A 17,327-nucleotide genomic window follows, 5' to 3' on the forward strand; every position below is an offset into this window, starting at 1 on the left:
CAGAGATGGTGAAATTCACCTTCCAAACAGAAGCAGCAACTTCATTCTCTTTTTATCTCCAGTCAGGGTATATGGTAGAAATTCACTAGATATGTAATGAATAAGTGCATAGATGAAAATATATATTACCTAATTAGAGAGTGAAGTTCATGAGACTGAGTATACTGTCATCATTTTTACTGTCTGCACATGATCTCAGTAAAAATAACTGATTAAACTGCAATTGTGGCTAGAGCATCCCCTGTCTTTACTCTATCTCGCAAAGATTTTAATTATGCTCTTTATCCCTATTGCTAGTACCACTCCACCAGAAAAGACGCAGCATCTTCATTCGGATCTGCTTGGTCTTAATAGTATAGACAATGGGGTTGAGCAATGGAGGTGTGAGATAGTGCAGATAAGAGAACACCACACTGCTGGAAAGAGAAGCCTGGTTCCCAAATCGGTGGATCATGGACAGGCCGATGGGGGGTATGTAGAAGAGCAGCACAGAACAGATGTGGGAGACACATGTGTTGAGGGCTTTGAGGCGCTCAGCCTTGGAGGCAATGGACAGCACCATTTGGAGGATCAGCCCATAGGAGAGAACAATAAGCACAGAGTCCACACCCAGCGTGGAGAGAACTACGAAGAGCCCATAGGCACTGTTGACGCTGGTGTCAGCACAGGCCAGCTTCATGACATCTGGGTGCAGGCAGTAGGAGTGGGACAGCAGGCGGTGCCGGCAGTAAGGCAGTTTCTTCAGCATGATGGGGGCCGGGATGTGGAGACTGATGCTGCGCACCACGATGGCCAAGCCCAAGGTGGCAATGCGAGGGCTGGTGAGGATGGTGCCATAGCGCAGGGGGTTGCTGATGGCCACCACACGGTCAAAGGCCATGGTCAGCAGCACAGAGGACTCCATGATGGAGAAGGTGTGGATGAAGAAGAGCTGGGCCAGGCACACGTCCACAGCCACCTTCCTGAGACCCAGCGTGTAGATGGTGAGCATGGTGGGCAGTGTGGAGGCAGACAGGCCCAGGTCGGTCACAGCCAGCATGGACAGGAAGTAGTACATGGGCTGGTGCAGGGAGGGCTCTGAGCTCACCACCCACAGGATCAGGCTGTTCCCCACCAGGGAAGCCACATACATTGCACACAGAGGGATGGAGAGCCAGGCATGCAGGGTCTCCAGGCCTGGGAGGCCTGTCAGGAAGAAGGAGGTGTCTGTGTGGTTGATGTCAGACATGACGGCCTCGAGGGGCAGAAGTCCAGACAGAACTGCAGCCACAGGCCCTAGAATCAAATCGATGGCAGGGTCAGAACTTGCAGATCAAAGTGAAATCTTGCAGAGACATATGCAATAACATTCTCCTGAATACTCATAATCCAAATATTTCCTGTAAAATGAAAATGAGCCAATGCAGAAGACAAAGAATTGGAAGTGACAGAGAAGAGGCATGAGGGACCTGATAAAGGTGTCAAAAAAATGAATCCCTCAAAAAGATGACGTTTGAAACAGACCTGGAAAAGGAATGAGTCAATGTAGGTTCTAACACTTCATTGATCATAATCTGAAAACGGAGCCCAATCTCTTTAACTCATTATTGTGTTAGAGATTGGGGTCAAATTTGTTTCTCCTCTGTTCTTGTGATATCTTCTTCTATAACTTCATGTCAATCAACAGATAATTCTTTAAATAATATAGTAAATATGAAAATTAAACAGAGAGCTCTATTTTCAACTATTTTCTGGAATTTATTCTGATGTCAAAATGTGTATATATATCTTTAAAAAATTTTCATAAGAAATAAAACCACAAAAATAAATTATATATATTTTTACTTATATCTTTTATTTCCAAATATCTGAATGGAGATATTCATGTGTTTTGATACAGAGATCTTAAAGTATGTACGTGAATTCCAGGATTGTAGAAATGGAGGGAAGCTTTTTGGCCTTGAGACATCCCTCAACATTGTATTTATGAGGATCCAATGACTGTAAATGACAATAATATGTCACAAAATTAGATCTTGTGTAAACCTCAGTGTAGCTACAATTTGGAAACAGAACCACTTTACTCTGTGTTTAATGTTTCTGGACCCTGAGGCCCTCTCAACGGCCAATCAAAGTATTTCCACAATGGGCTTCTTTTTCCCAAGGTCCAGTAGACAAGAACTCTATTCTATTTTAAAGTATTTCCCAGCTTCTCCTCAACAAAAACCATGACAGGAACTTTCTGGAAATCCACAATGATCAAACATTTGTATAATAACCAGTAAGAGCTACTGAATTTTGAAAAGTCTTATAAAATCCAACATTCAGGCCCCTAACCCCCAGTAGGCATTGACTTTAATTTTCATTATAATAATTTTCTACTCATTTGTTTTGAGATATGTTCTGTAGTATCCAACTCCTTTACAAAAAATACCCTCCTTATGGATTCTGCCCCTCTCGTGCTGTTAGCAATAGGCAGGGGAAATCTTTCATATATGTGTTTCTCTTTACCATACTTTGAAATCACTTTTGCATATATCATATCAGATCACCTCAGCTCTTTGAGATTGGAAGACCAGATTTTGTTATGCTTGGTTTCCAGATACATAAATAGAATCTCCAAGAAATGAAGTAAATAATTCACCCAAAGTCTCATACTAATAAAGGGTAGATGGAGAATTAGGACACAATTCTTGCTGACTTAGTCATTTTCCTTCTGAAAAGTTCAGCTTATAGTAAAAATAAGTAAACAAATATGCAAATGCACTGTCCTCTACCATATTAATGGAAAGTTTTTGAGCAATCAGAAGACTGGTGTGAATTTCATCTCTACATCTGAGTAAAGTAAAGTCTCCCTTGAAAGCCTGATTTGGAAAAAAAAAAAAAATCAAATATGATGAACATTTCAGGTGCTTCCATATGTGAAGTCACATAGTTAGTTTTAAAATCTAAAATGTTTGTTTAAATATTCATTTAAACAATATTCATTACTCTTTAACAGTAATTTTTAGTATTCACATGATAGACAAAGTTATCACAGCAAAGAAACATTATGAGCAAGATGAATGCAGAGAGAATGTTGTGAAGCAAATAATATGTACTGATAGAAGGGTTACACATGATGTTTTAGATAAAGTGTTCTGGGAACAAGTCTCAAGGAGGAAACTGTTGGAGTAAGATCGAAATTAAAAGGGAGCAGCCATTTGAGAAAGAGTGTACGTATGTGAGTGACTACTGAGGTGTGCATTGCATGTGCCTCTGTATGTGTGTGCGTGCGTGTTTGGAATGAGGTGGGTGCATAGAGGAACATCAAGCAAAGGAATGGACCTCAAATTGTTTATGCTGGTAGTTTTGGGGAGAAAGAAATTTGCTCTAGCTAGTCTGAGGATACCAGCAAGGAAACTAATGAACAGAGAGAATACAGAACCTAAGAAATCACCAAGAAAAGTTTATTCACTCATCTTTAAAACTTGAATTCTACTACTGTGCTTACTACCTATAACATTTTGATCCTCAAAGAGAATACTCTTTATGCCATAAAATTGTTATTGTTTTGTAAATGGCAAAGGGGGCAAGGGAATAAAGGAAAAGGTTAAGAATTAAGAGACAATAATATTTCACTGTGTGTGATATGTAGGCATATATCCCACATTTTCTGTATCCATTCATCTGTAGGCAGACCCTTAGGTTGTTTCCATTTCTTGGCTATTGGGAATAGTGCTGCAATGAAGAAAATCCTGCCATTTGCTATAACATGAGTAGTAGTGAGAAGCTGAAAAACTTTCACCCCTTCAATGTATAACTTTACGAATCTCCAATAATTTATTGCAACATAGAGGAAGTATGGGAAATAATATAAATAAGGTGAGAGAATTTTGAGGGACTTTGACTGAGAATTAGGCTACTTTAAAAGTAGCATGTATATATTCATACATGCATGAATGCTACGTATCTGTTAACTTCCCATATAATACTCTTCACCCCTGCATGATTTTGTGCACTTATAAGAGCTGTTTTGGGATTTTTATAACTAATAAATGGTTCTCTCAGAGACTTCTGATATGTAGACACAAGCACAGGGAACACACATGGGGTGGGAAGAGACAGCAATATTACTCTTATTGTCCAAGCCAGGGCAATATAATAAGTATTATGAAACAAGGATTTGATATCCATCAACATGTGGAATGCGTCTTATTTATTTTTGTATACTTCACATTTATCCAACTATTTGGCAGTAGTAGGTATTTTGTTTATAAATAACTATTTATTATAAAAAATTTTACTGATCAGAAGCAAGTTATTGCAGGGAAAAAAACAGAGAGGTTTTTTTTTTTTATCCTAGCTTTATCACAAATTCCGTGAATAAGTGTGATCAAGCCTCATATTCATTCTGGGCGTCTGTAAATTTCAATATAACAATCCCGTCCTTCTTTATCTGACTGTGTAGTTTGAAAGTTCTTAGAAATTATTCAGTGCATATATTTTGTGAAATACCTTTATGCAATATTAAGAAAATCATCATTATTATTCTGATCCAGGCAATGAAACATCGATCTACAGCTGAGAAGACGAGTGAGCAGAATTTCTTTGCCACAATTTGTAAGCATGGAGTATAAACTGATTGCTTAGAGGAAATCTAAAAATAACTATTAAAAGTGGCATCAGAGGCTAAGCCAAGTTGTATTTTGCACTGGATCAATATGTATTCTTTCTGCAACCATATTAGTGCTTATATCATAGGCTCATTGAGACTTGTACTACTATACGATAATCAAAAGATGATGGTTTTCATTCTCCAAATAAATTTCTTACCATTGCATGTATACAGATCATATCAAGGGGGTATGCATCAAAAAGAAATAAATTTTAATAACAAATTTGAGCCAAGCAATTTTGTAAATTTAAACTATCCTTTAATTTTTTCTAAAATTTTTACAATTTTCAAGCTTCAAGATTTTTTTTAGAGGTTGATAAACCAATGATTTAGACAGAATTAACCATAACCCCAATAACACTAAGTTTATTGACTCAGACTGTACCTTTGTTACCCTTCATTTATTTATTTTGGCAAGAGGAAAGAGACTTTGTCCTTTTAAATTATCTTTATATCACATCCTTACCCTGTACCATTCTCTTCCACTGACCTTCTCAATCTTATTTTGGCTTACTCGAGGGGCAGGAAATCAGTCCACCCATATATTCAGGTACATATACATCAAGATGCATTTTAGAAGAGAGAAGATTTGCCAGTGGATTTCAGCCTCTCTCCTAATTATACATTCTGTAGTTGTTGGCTGTTGTAGCAGTACATTTGAGGCGGTCTAAAGGACACTATACCTCCCAATAGCTCCTAGATAGTACCTTGAAATGCAGATCTTGTTTTGTCTCTCTAGACATCCAATGAACTGATATCTAGGGCTTTACCACAAAACTTATTGATATTGTCCTCAAACATAGGGCTGCTGCTTCTTTCCTAAGATCTCCAAACTGACTCACCCTTAAAAGTGCCAAAGCTGAGAAATGCCCCCTCTCTGTAGGAGTTCAATGTCAGGGAGCTCTTAGAGGGAGTAATTTTACAGCATCCTTGTCAATGCCACGAACATCCTTCCCTTGGGGAACACAGAAGATACTCTCTTGGGGTTAGGTGAAATCATTCCCAAACAAGTTCTGTAGTGGGCTGGAAAGAGACTCCTTTGTGACTGGAAAATCTGTGGGCTTTTGTCCAAGTCTGAATTCTTTAGTTTCTGCTCTAGGCTGAGGCAAGCCTAAAAGGTATGTGTGAAAAAAAGAAAGTCTTCTAAGATCTCTCATCCTGGCCTCTCACACTGACCACCTAGACCGAACTCACACTGAGACAAAAGCCTATGATCTATGGGTTAGAAAAAATGTTTGTGTTGAGGAAGGGCCTTCCAGGTAGAGGGTCAGGATAAACTAAAGCACAAATGCTAGAAACAGCAAAATATACATTAGGCACTATAAGCTGTGAGTGTTTTTGTACATCTGGAATTTGCTTTCTAAAGCATAAATTATAGAGATATGAGAGAGGAAGACTTTGTGTGTCATGTTTAGAAAATTCAAACTTCAGATGAGTGGATACGGAAAATGTGGTACATCTACACAATGGAATACTACTCAGCTATAAAAACAAATGAAATACTGCCATTTGCAACAACATGGATGGACCTTGAGAGAATTATATTAAGTGAAACAAGTCAGGCACAGAAAGAGAAATACCACATGTTCTCACTTATTGGTGGGAGCTAAAAATTAATATATAAATTCACACACACACACACACACAGACACACACACACACACACACACACACACACAAACGGGGGTGGGGAAGAAGATATAACAACCACAATTACTTGAAGTTGATATGACAAGCAAACAGAAAGGACATTGTTGGGGGGAGGGGGGGAGGGAGAAGGGAGGGAGGTTTTGGTGATGGGGAGCAATAATCAGCCACAATGTATATCGACAAAATAAAATTAAAAAAAATAAAAAGAAAATTCAAACTTCAAAATTTACCTAAAATAGATTTTCTTTAAAGTCTCTCTTGAAATCTCCTAAACAATTATACCCAGTGTTCAGTGGTCCATCCCATCTTCCCATGTTGTGAGCTGGGGATTTTTTATTTCTATTTTTAAAAATATTTCTCAGGTTAAGAAAAATTATTTCTGGTTTATCAAGATATCTGCATGGCACTGGCTAGGAGAGGGAAGGGTACCCCTTGCTAAATATACTTAGAAGCCTCTCCATAACACAGACCAACTCTTCAAGGAAAATTACTTTGTCAGAATCTTATCCCAGCTGGGAAAAGGTAGTTCCTCTCCACTTTAGCTAACTCAGACTTCCTGACTCACCCAGGGGGGGAAATATATATTTAAAAGGGGCCATAATTGAAAGAAATGGATTAAGAACACTGCAGTCAGAGAAGAAAAAAGGAACATGGGGAGAAAAAGCAATACCCCTGTTGAAACCCTTGTGAATGCAATGTCTCTGAGACCCACTCAGATTTAATTAGATTATTGTATACCTCTCTCCTCCACACACCATACCTTACCACCAACGCAGCAGGGCTCCAGGATAATGACAGTATAATTGAACTAAAATATCTGTAAAATACAGATTTTCTCTGAGGAATAGTAGAGAGAAAAACCCAAAGTTAAGAGGGCAGTAAAACACAATGAGAGGAATTTTAAGTTTCTCATATCTATAACTACAAGAATCAAAAAACAAAATTAAAGCAAAATAAAGAAACATTAAGCACTGCCCAACTTCTATGAAGATTAACATAAATCCTCACACTAAAAGGTGTACTTCTTCCCTTCCTTTTATCCCAGAAAACATACCTGCTTTCAACCAAAACTGCAAGGCATGCAAAAGAGAAAGAAAAACATACTCAAAAAAGACAAGGCAGGTCATCATTAACAGAAACAGATATATCACAGATGATACAATTATCAAACAGGGAATTTAAATACCTATGAGTAAAATCTCTGAATCATATGGCAGTTCTATGCATAGCTCTTTGAGAAACCGCCAAACTGCTTTAGACAAAGGCGGCCCAATTTTACCATCCTGCCTGCAATTTAAGTGTTTCAGTTTCTCCACATCTTCATAAACAATTGTTACTTTCAATTTAATTTTTATAATTGCCATCAGGTAGATATGGATTGGTATCTTATTCTTGTTTTAATTTGCATTTCCTTAATTAACAATTTTGAGTGTCTTCTCATGTGCTATTGACCGTTTGCATATCTTCTTTGGAACAATGTTCATTTGAGTCCTTTTCTGATTATTGTTTTTTGGTGTTGAGGTGTATGATTTTTTTACATATTCTGTGTATTAAAATCTTAGAAGTATTTTCTCCTATTCTTCTGTGTTTATGTGTATTTTCATGCATGTGATCTTTTTACTGACAAATAATAACAGTATATATTTATAGGGCACAATGTGATCTCATGATGCATGTATACCTTGTGTGTAATAATTAAATCAGATTGACTTACATATCTGTCACCTCACTTATCATTTCTTTGTGGTGAGAAAATTTAAAATCAACTCTTTCAGTAATTTCGAAGTATATAATACACTATAATTAACTGTAGTGACGAGGCTGTGCAATAGATCACTAGAACTTATTACTCCAATTTTATAGAAACAGTGTACCATTTGACTACTGTTTCCCTTTTCTCCATTCCCCACCTGACAGCCATTATTTAAATTGTGTTTTCACCTTTAGAGACACAAAAGTTTTAAGTTTTGAGTAAGCCAATTTTATCCATTTTCTTCTGCATTGCTCATATTTTTGATGTCATCTGGGAATGCATTGCTGCATCTGGAGTTATAATGATTTATCCCTATGTATTCTTCTAAATGTTTTATGGTTTTAGCTCTTATATTTAGATTGTTTATATATTTTGAGTTAATTTTTGCGTATGATATTAGGTAAGAATTCAACTTCATTCTTTTACATGTGTAAATCCAGTTGTTTCAACACCATTTGTTGAAAATATATATCTTTCTTCATTGAATGGACTTGGCACACTTGTCAAAAATAAATTGGCCATAGGTGTATGGGTTTATTACTGGACCCTCAATTCTAGTTCATTAATCCATTTCTAGAATTTAACCCTCTCTATAATTTTATTATTTCAGTATGATACCATTTTGATTACTGTAGCTTTGTGATACATTTTGAACGTGAGAAGTGTCAATCCTTCAACTTCGTTCATCTTTATCAAAATTGTCTTGGCTATTCGGGGTTCCTTGCTATTCTACATGACCTTGAGGATTGGCTTTCTATTTCTAAAAAAGGAAAAAAAAAGAAGCTGTTAGTATTTCAATAGGGACTAAATTGAATATGTAGGTTACTTTTGGTCGCATTGTCATCTTAAGAATATTGTCTTTCTACCTATAGGTATGGAATGTCTTTTCATTTACTTAGTCATGTTAAATTTTTTTCAGCATTGTTTTTAGTTTTCAGTGCACAAATCTTTCCCCTCCTTAATTAAATTTAGTTGTAGGTATTTTACGTTCTTTTAGAGCTATTAGAAAAGGGATGACTATCTTAATTTTCTCTTCAGATTGTTCATTGTTTTTCATTGCCATATAGAAATAAAATTATCTTTGTGTGTTGAATTTATACCCTGATGCTTTGATGCATTATTTTAGTAGCTCCAGTAGTTTTATGTGGATTATTTAGGATTTCCCATATGTAGGATTGTATCATTTATAAATAGATGCAGTTTTGCTTCATCTTTTTTAATTTGGATGCCTTTTATTTCTTTTTATTTTCTAACTGAATTGGCTAGAAATTCCAGTAGAACACTGAAAAGCAGTGGTGAAAGTGAGCATCCTTGTCTTGTTCTTAAATTCATAAGGAGATTTCAATTTTTCATCCTTGAGTATTATATTAGTTGTGGGTTTTTTATAGAAACCCTTTTTTATGTTGAGAAAGTTCCCTTCTATTCCTATTTTTCTGAGTGTTTTATCATAAAAGTGTTCTATTTTGCCAAAAGCCTTTTTGGCATTAATTGTCATGATCAATTTTTTTTTCCTTTTGTTCAATTAATATATTATATTGATTGACTTTCTTCTGTTGAATTACCATTGCGTTCCTGGCATAAATTACATTGAATCATGATATATGATTATTTTACCATGCTGTTGAATTCTGTTTGCTAGTATTTTTCTGGGGATTCTTACATCTATACTTAAAAAAATATTGGTGTGGAATTTTACTAATTTGTAATGTCTTTGTCTGGCTTTGGTATCAGGGAACTGCTAGCCTTGTAGAACAAATTAGGAAGTGTTCTTTCTTTTTTTGTTTTTTGGAAGAGTTTGAGAATAATTAGGCAATGTAATTTTAAGAGCATTGGGTACAGAGTCAAATGTACTTCATTACAAATGCTAGATTAATCAATTTCTAACTATGCAGCCAATTAAAAAACATTTATTCAGCTTCAGTTTTTCACCTAAAAATTAAAATATATATATATATATATGTATATATATATATATATATTTGATCTATCTTACTGGAACAATATAAGAGCTATATGTAAAGCACTTAGTACAGCATATGTCATATCTTAAGTGCTCAATAAATGGTGGTTAGTTACTTCAATTTTATCATGTAATTCTTGTGACAATTATTTCAGAATGATACTAATAATTCATTAATTTATCTTCCCAACAATTAATTTGATCATAACATCATAATCTAGGCACAGAGAATAAAAACAATGGCCTCATATCCTCAATGGTTCTTCGCTGAGCTGCGTATTTGCATCTAATTAACTAAAAATCTAAAAATTTTGGTAAATGCTTATTTAAGAACTGTTTTGGTAATTAGTCACCTGAATATGGCTACTTAAGGTTTAAAATGTTTTTCAAAGGGACAACATCAAGACAGTAGAATAGATGATTGCCAGTGTTGCTCCTCTATACAAGTAACCAATTTACAATTGAAAAGCAAAGACTACCAATTTGGGACTGAGGGAGCTGGGAGAGAGGAGGAGAGAACCACAACATTTGTGAAGGTGCTAGAGGCCATGGGTAGAGTGTGTAGGGATGGTAGCTATAGTTCTGAACTCTGGCTGCTTCTGAGTGACCCTGGTCACTTCCGAGCTACCCTGGTAGGGGGCAGGAAGGAACTGCAGTACATGGGTCATGGCCGGAAAAAGCTACAGCACCACCCTTCACATAAACCTGCTTGGACTGCTGGGAAGAGGAGGGCTTCAGAGTACAACATAACAGGCCACAGCCATAAAGAGCACTAAGAAGATACCCCTGCACCCATATAGGAGCAAGCAACTGCAGCTGACTAAGAAAGGAGCTGCCTAGAGGCTGGTGAGTTATCACGAGAGATGCATAAATGTCCTGCCCTATGGGAAGTGGTTGGGGTGCAAGAGAAAGACCTGTTCACTGGGGGAACATTGGGCACAGTGAGGGCAGCTGCTCCCAGTGGAAACTGGTCAGGATGATAGAACTGCAGGGGGCACAATCTGCTGGAAAGACTCAGTCCTGGGCCAGAATTTCCACACTGCCCAGACCTGGAAGTGCTTAACAGTTTGCACAAAAAGCCTTCCCCAGAGAATCAGCAGCAAAGCAGCAATGTAACTCAAGCACAGAGCTCATGGTCTGGTCCCACAGGTAGTTCCCCCAACATGGGACCTAACCACAGAATAGCACATTAGTTCCTGTGGAGAGTCTATGTGGTTTTGTTAGCTATTAATCCACCACAGAACAAGGAAAAATAAAAAAACAAAAACCACAGACCAGAGACAAAGGTCTGACAACCACCTATAAAATCTAGAAGAGGTAGCAGTCTCCACAAACCCCCATGCATCAAAGTAAAGACACAAAGATCAAGAAAGAAAAGATAAATAATATTGCTACTAAAGGAAAGAAACAAAGCATGAGCAATAGACATGGAGGAAGAGCAGATCTATGACATGCAAATCAGAAAATTCAGGATAACCCTCTTAAGGATGTTCAGGGAGTCACAGAAAATACAGATATAAAATTAAATGATATCTGGAAATAAATTCAGCAGCAGAGTGAGAAACTTGAAAAAGGAATAGGATTAACTAAAATAAAACCAAACAGAAATTCTAGAAATAAGGAACACATAATCTGAATTGAAAAACCTGATGGAAGCCTCAACAGCAGACTTAATCAAACAAAGGAAAGAATCAGTCATCTCAAAGATAAAACACATGAAATTACCCAGTCAGGGGAGAAGAAAGAACAAATTTTTTTTAAAAAATGACAAAGAAATATAGCAAATATGGGATCCAATCAAGAAAAATAATCTTCCCATATTGGCACACCCAAAGGAGAAGAAAAAGGAAGAGAATTAGAAAGCCTATTTAAGGAAATAATGATTAAACATTTCCAGATTTTGGAAAATGGTAACAGCATCCAGATACAGGAAGCTCAAAGGTTGCCAATCATATTCAATCCAAAGATGAACACCCCAATGCACATAATAGTCAAATTATTAAAAACCAAAGACCAAGAAAGAATTCTGAAAGCAGCAAGAGAAAAGAAGCACATGACATTCAACAGAGTCCAAGAACATCTCTCATCTCTCAGTGGATTTCTTAGTAGAAACTCTATAGGCCAGTAGAGAATGAAATGATATATTCAGAATGCTGAAGAAAAAATACTGTCAGCCAAGAATTCTCTATCCATTAAAACCAAACTTCAAATGGGAAGGAGAAGTAAAGTCTTTCCCAGATAAACAAAGGCTAAAGGAATTCATCAATACTAGACCTGTCTTACAAGAAATGCTACAGGAAGTTCTTCAATCTGAAAGAAAATGATGCTAGAGGTAGCAAGAAAACACCTGAAAATAAATAACTCATTAGTAAACTAAATACACAAACAATCTTAGAATACTCCAGTGTTGTAAGGTTGGTGAATAAGCCACTTACATAATTAGTATAAAGACTAAAGTATAAACATAATAAGATAATAATATATAAAATAACCATATAAGACACAGGCAATATTAAAAGATGAGGAAGAACAAAATGTCAAAACTTAGGGAAGAATAATGCCAAAGCACAGAGTTGGCTTTTTTTCTTTTTTCTTAGATATAGAAGTTGCCATTATGAGTACAAAACATTTTTTGTAAGCCTCATTGTAACCATAACACAAAAATTATAACAGACATATTAAAAATAAATAGTGGGATATCAAAATGTAAAGCTAGAGAAAATCATTACAGAAAGACAGTAAGACCAGAAAAAAATGGATCTACAAAACAACCAGAAAAAATAGTAAAATGACAGTAATGAGTCCATATATATGTTTAATAACCCTAAATGAAAACAGATTAAATGTCCTAATAAAAGACACAGAGTGGTTGAATGGATTATTAAATAAGAACCAACAATATGCTGCATACAAGAAACTCTCTTAACCAATGAAGACATACACAGGCTGGGGGATGAGAAAGGTATTCTAGGCAAATGGAAACCAAAAAAGCGCAGGAGTAGCTATATATATGTCAGATAAAATAGACTTTAAGCCAAGGAAATTAAAAAAGATAAGGAAGGTCCTTATATAATGATAAAGGGATTAATTCAATGAGAGGATATAACAATGCTAAATACATACACATCCAACTCCAGAGTACCCAGGTATATAAAGCAATTACTATTAGACCTAACAGGAAACATCAACTGCAACACAATAATAACAGGGGACTTTAATACCTTACTGTCAGCAAAGATTGTATCATCCAGACAGAAAATTAACCAGAAAGCATCAGAATTAATCTCTACTATAGGCCAAATGGACCTAACAGACATTTACAGAATGTTTCAGCCAACAGCTGAACAAAGATGCCCAGTTTCCCCTCTCTTATTCAGCAAAGTACTAGAAGTTCTAACCAACATAATAAGGCAGGAGAAGGCAATAAAGTGCCTTCAGATCAGAAAGGAGGATGTCAAACTATTTCTATTTGTAGATGGCATGATCATATACATAGAAAACCTTAATGAATCCACCAAAAAATTACTAGAACAGATAAATTAATTCAGTATAGTGGCAGGATACAAAAGCAACATATAACATTCAATAGCCTTCCTATAGGCCAATAATTCATAGCCAAAGAAGAAATCAAGAAAGCAACCCTATTCACAATAGCTACTAAAAAAATGAAATACCCAGGAGAAAATTTAACCAAGGAGGTGAAAGATCTCTACAATGAAAACAACACTGATAAAAAAAATTGAAGAGGATACAATAAATGGAAAGATATTTCATGTTCATAGGTCAAAAGAATTAACATCATCAAAATGTCCAAAACTGAATGTACATCCAAAGCAATCTCTATCAAAACACCAATAACAGTCTCCACAGAAATAGAAAAAAAAAATGTTCTTAAAATTTATATGGAACCACAAGAGATCCTGGATAACTAAAGCAATCTTGAATAAAAAGAGAAATGTTGGAGCCATCACACTCCCTAACTTCAAAATGTACTATAAACCTCTAAAGTTGCAGGATACAAAATCAACACACAAAAATCAGTAGTGTTTTAATACTCCAATAATGAACTAGCAGAAAAAGGAATCAAGCAAGCCCATTCAAAATAGTCACCAAAAATAAATAAATAAATAAAATTCCTAAGAATTTATTTAACCAAGGAGGTGAAAAATCTCTACAGTGAGAACTACAAATCACTGCTGAAAGAAATAAAAAAGGACACAAAAAGATGGAAAAACATTCCATGTTCTTGAATTGGAAGAATTAACAGTGTGAAAATATCCATGCTGCCCAAAGCAATCTACAGATTCAATGTAATCCCCATGAAAATACTAAAGACATTCTTCACTTAAATAGAAAAGAAAAAAAAAATTTGAACATTCATATGAAACAACAAAAGACTCTACATATCCAAAGCAATCCAGAGCAAAAAATAAAATAATAAAAAACATTAAAAAAGCTGGAGGCATAGCACTACCTGACTACAAGTTATACTATGAAGAAATACTATGCAAAACAACATGATATTGGCATAAAAACAGACACTTAGACCAATGGAACAGAATAGATAACCCAGAAATTACCCAAATACCTACAGCCAACTGATCTTTCATAACAGCACCAAGAACACACATGGGGAAAAGAATGCCTCTTTGATAAATGGTGCTGCGAAAACTGGACATCCATACGTAGAAGAATGAAACTAGACCATACCTCTTGCCATATACCAAAATCAACTCAAAATAGATTAAGTACTTAAGTATATGACCTGAAACTATAAAACTCCTAAATGAAAACATAGTAAACACTTCAGAATATAGGAACGAGGAATGACTTAATGAATAAAACCCCAAAAACACACACAAGGAAGAGAAAAATAAACAAAGGGGATTATTTCAAATTAAAAAGCTTCTGCACAGCAAATAAACAACAGAGTGAAAAGAGAGCCTACAGAATGGGAAAAAATATTTGCAAACTATACATTTCAAGAGGGATTAATATCGAGAATATACAGGGAACAGAAACAACATTATAACAGTGAAAACATAAGTAATCTGATTGAAAAACTGTCAAAGGAGCTGAGTAGACATTTCTCAAAGGAAGATATACAAATGGCCAACAGACACATGAATAAATGTTCAACATCTCTAAGCATCAGAGAAATGTAAATCAAAACCACATTCAGATATAATCTCATCCCAGTTATACAGCCATTATCGAAAAGACAGAGAGTAGCAAATGCTGGCAAGGATGAGGAAAATGTGGAACCCTCCTATACTGTTGGTGGAACTGTAAATTAGTGCAGTTATTATGGAAAACAGTATGGAGGTTCCTCAGACAAAGATAGAACTACCATGTGATCTGGTAATCTCACTACTAGGTATTTATCCAAAGGAATGTAAATCCTCACAATGAAGGGATACCTGCACTCACGTGTTTATTGCAACTCCATTTACAACAGCCAGGATATGGAACCAACCTAAACGTCCATTGTGAGACAACTGAATAAAGAAAATGTGTTATATGTACACAAAGGAATATTACTCAGCTATTAAAAAGAATGAAATTCTGTGATTCATGGCAACAGGGATTAACTTAGGGGAAATTGTGTTAAGCAAAGTAAGCCAGGCATAGGAAGAGAAAAACTGCATGTCTTCACTCATAAATGGGAGAAAAAAAAAGTAAATTAAAAAAGAAAGAAGGACACAGTAATCACAATGATTCACTGAACTCTCAGAAGGAAACAACAGAACTGAGGCCAACAGAGGTATGAAAAGGGGAGGAGAAGGAGAGGTTAGCAAAAAATCAGTTAAGAACCACAAAAAATGACTGCATTGTATAATGTTGAGCAAACCAATTATCCTGATTTGAGCATTGCATATTGCACACAGGTATTGATATTCAATGCTGTACCCCACAGATATGTACAATTAATTATGTTCCAAGAGAAAAAAATTAAAAATATATCTATATATTATAAAACTACGATAATCAAAACAGCATGGTACAAGCATAAAAACCGAAACATTGATCAATGGAATAGAATAAAGAGCCCCGAAATAAGCCACACATTTACAGCAAACTGATTTTCAGCAAAGGTTCCACAAATATGCAATGGGGAAAGGACAGCCTCTGCAACAGATGGTGTTGGGAAAGCTGGATATCCATATGCAGAAGATTGAAATGAGACCCCTGTCTCTCCCCATACAAAAAAGCTGCCAGAGACCAGCTCCAGTCAAGTTATGGGTCCTTGAAAGAGGGACGAGGAAGCCGGCAAAAATAAAAAACACAGACAGAGACCTCAATGCATCAGTATGCAGGTTCTCTCTCTGTGGGCTGTCAGTGTGTTGCAGCTGGAGCACAGTAGAGCATGAGACAATGCTTTTTATTTAGATTTTTCTCTGCAGGGGGTTTTGGGGTACTATTTTTATTACATCAGCAAGTTTGAATTAATAATTCAAAAGGGACAGGGGAAGCCAGTTTTTTTTCTTCGTTAGCACGTCTCAGGTGATTAGCTCATGCTTCCTCCTTTTGGTATCAGGTTATCAGATCGGGACCGTCTTCTCATTGTCCTGAAGTTAACCTGTGACCTTTTCCGGTTGGCAAGCTGTGGTTAATGTCTACCTTATTAATGAAGTCTGTGGGCACAGACTTCATGAATACGACCCCAAAAGCACGGGCAACCAAAGGAAAAATAAACAAATGGGATTATATCAAACTAAAAAGCTTCTGCACAGCAAAAGAAACAATTAACAGAGTTAAAAGACAACCAACAGAGTGGGAGAAAATATTTGCAAAATATACATCTGACAAAGGATTAATATCCAGAATATATAAGGAACTCAAACAACTTTACAAGAAGAAAACAAGCAACCCAATTAAAAAATGGGCAAAAGAGCTAAGTAGGCATTTCTCTAAGGAAGATATACAAATGGCCAACAGACATATGAAAAAATGCTCAACATCACTCAGCATCCGGGAAATGCAAATCAAAACCACATTGAGATACCATCTAACACTAGTTAGGATGGCTAAAATCCAAAAGACTCTGAACGATAGATGCTGGCGAGGTTGCGGAGAAAAAGGAACTCTCATACACTGTTGGTGGGACTGCAAAATGGTGCAGCCTCTATGGAAAATGGTATGGAGGTTCCTCAAACAATTGCAGATAGATCTACCATACGACCCAGCTATCCCACTGTTGGGAATATACCCAGAGGAATGGAAATCATCAAGTCGAAGGTATACCTGTTCCCCAATGTTCATTGCAGCACTCTTTACAATAGCCAAGAATTGGAACCAGCCCAAATGTCCATCATCAGATGAGTGGA

General features: G+C 36.1%; 1 protein-coding gene across 1 annotated transcript; it reads right to left on the reverse strand.

The window, feature by feature from the left end:
* Positions 1 to 268: 268 nt before the first annotated feature.
* On the reverse strand, positions 269 to 1,228 carry LOC134376320 (olfactory receptor 51G2-like). Its single transcript, XM_063094911.1, has one exon. It carries the CDS (start codon positions 1,226 to 1,228, stop codon positions 269 to 271), a length of 960 nt encoding a protein of 319 aa, XP_062950981.1.
* Between the last annotated feature and the right edge of the window lie 16,099 nt (positions 1,229 to 17,327).

Source organism: Cynocephalus volans, chromosome 4 (assembly GCF_027409185.1).
Source record: "Cynocephalus volans isolate mCynVol1 chromosome 4, mCynVol1.pri, whole genome shotgun sequence".
NCBI lineage: Eukaryota > Metazoa > Chordata > Mammalia > Dermoptera > Cynocephalidae > Cynocephalus > Cynocephalus volans.

Bases quoted from the DNA above. Each gene is read 5' to 3' on its own strand.
- LOC134376320 (XM_063094911.1), bottom strand. From the start codon at position 1,228: ATGTCTGACATCAACCACACAGACACCTCCTTCTTCCTGACAGGCCTC.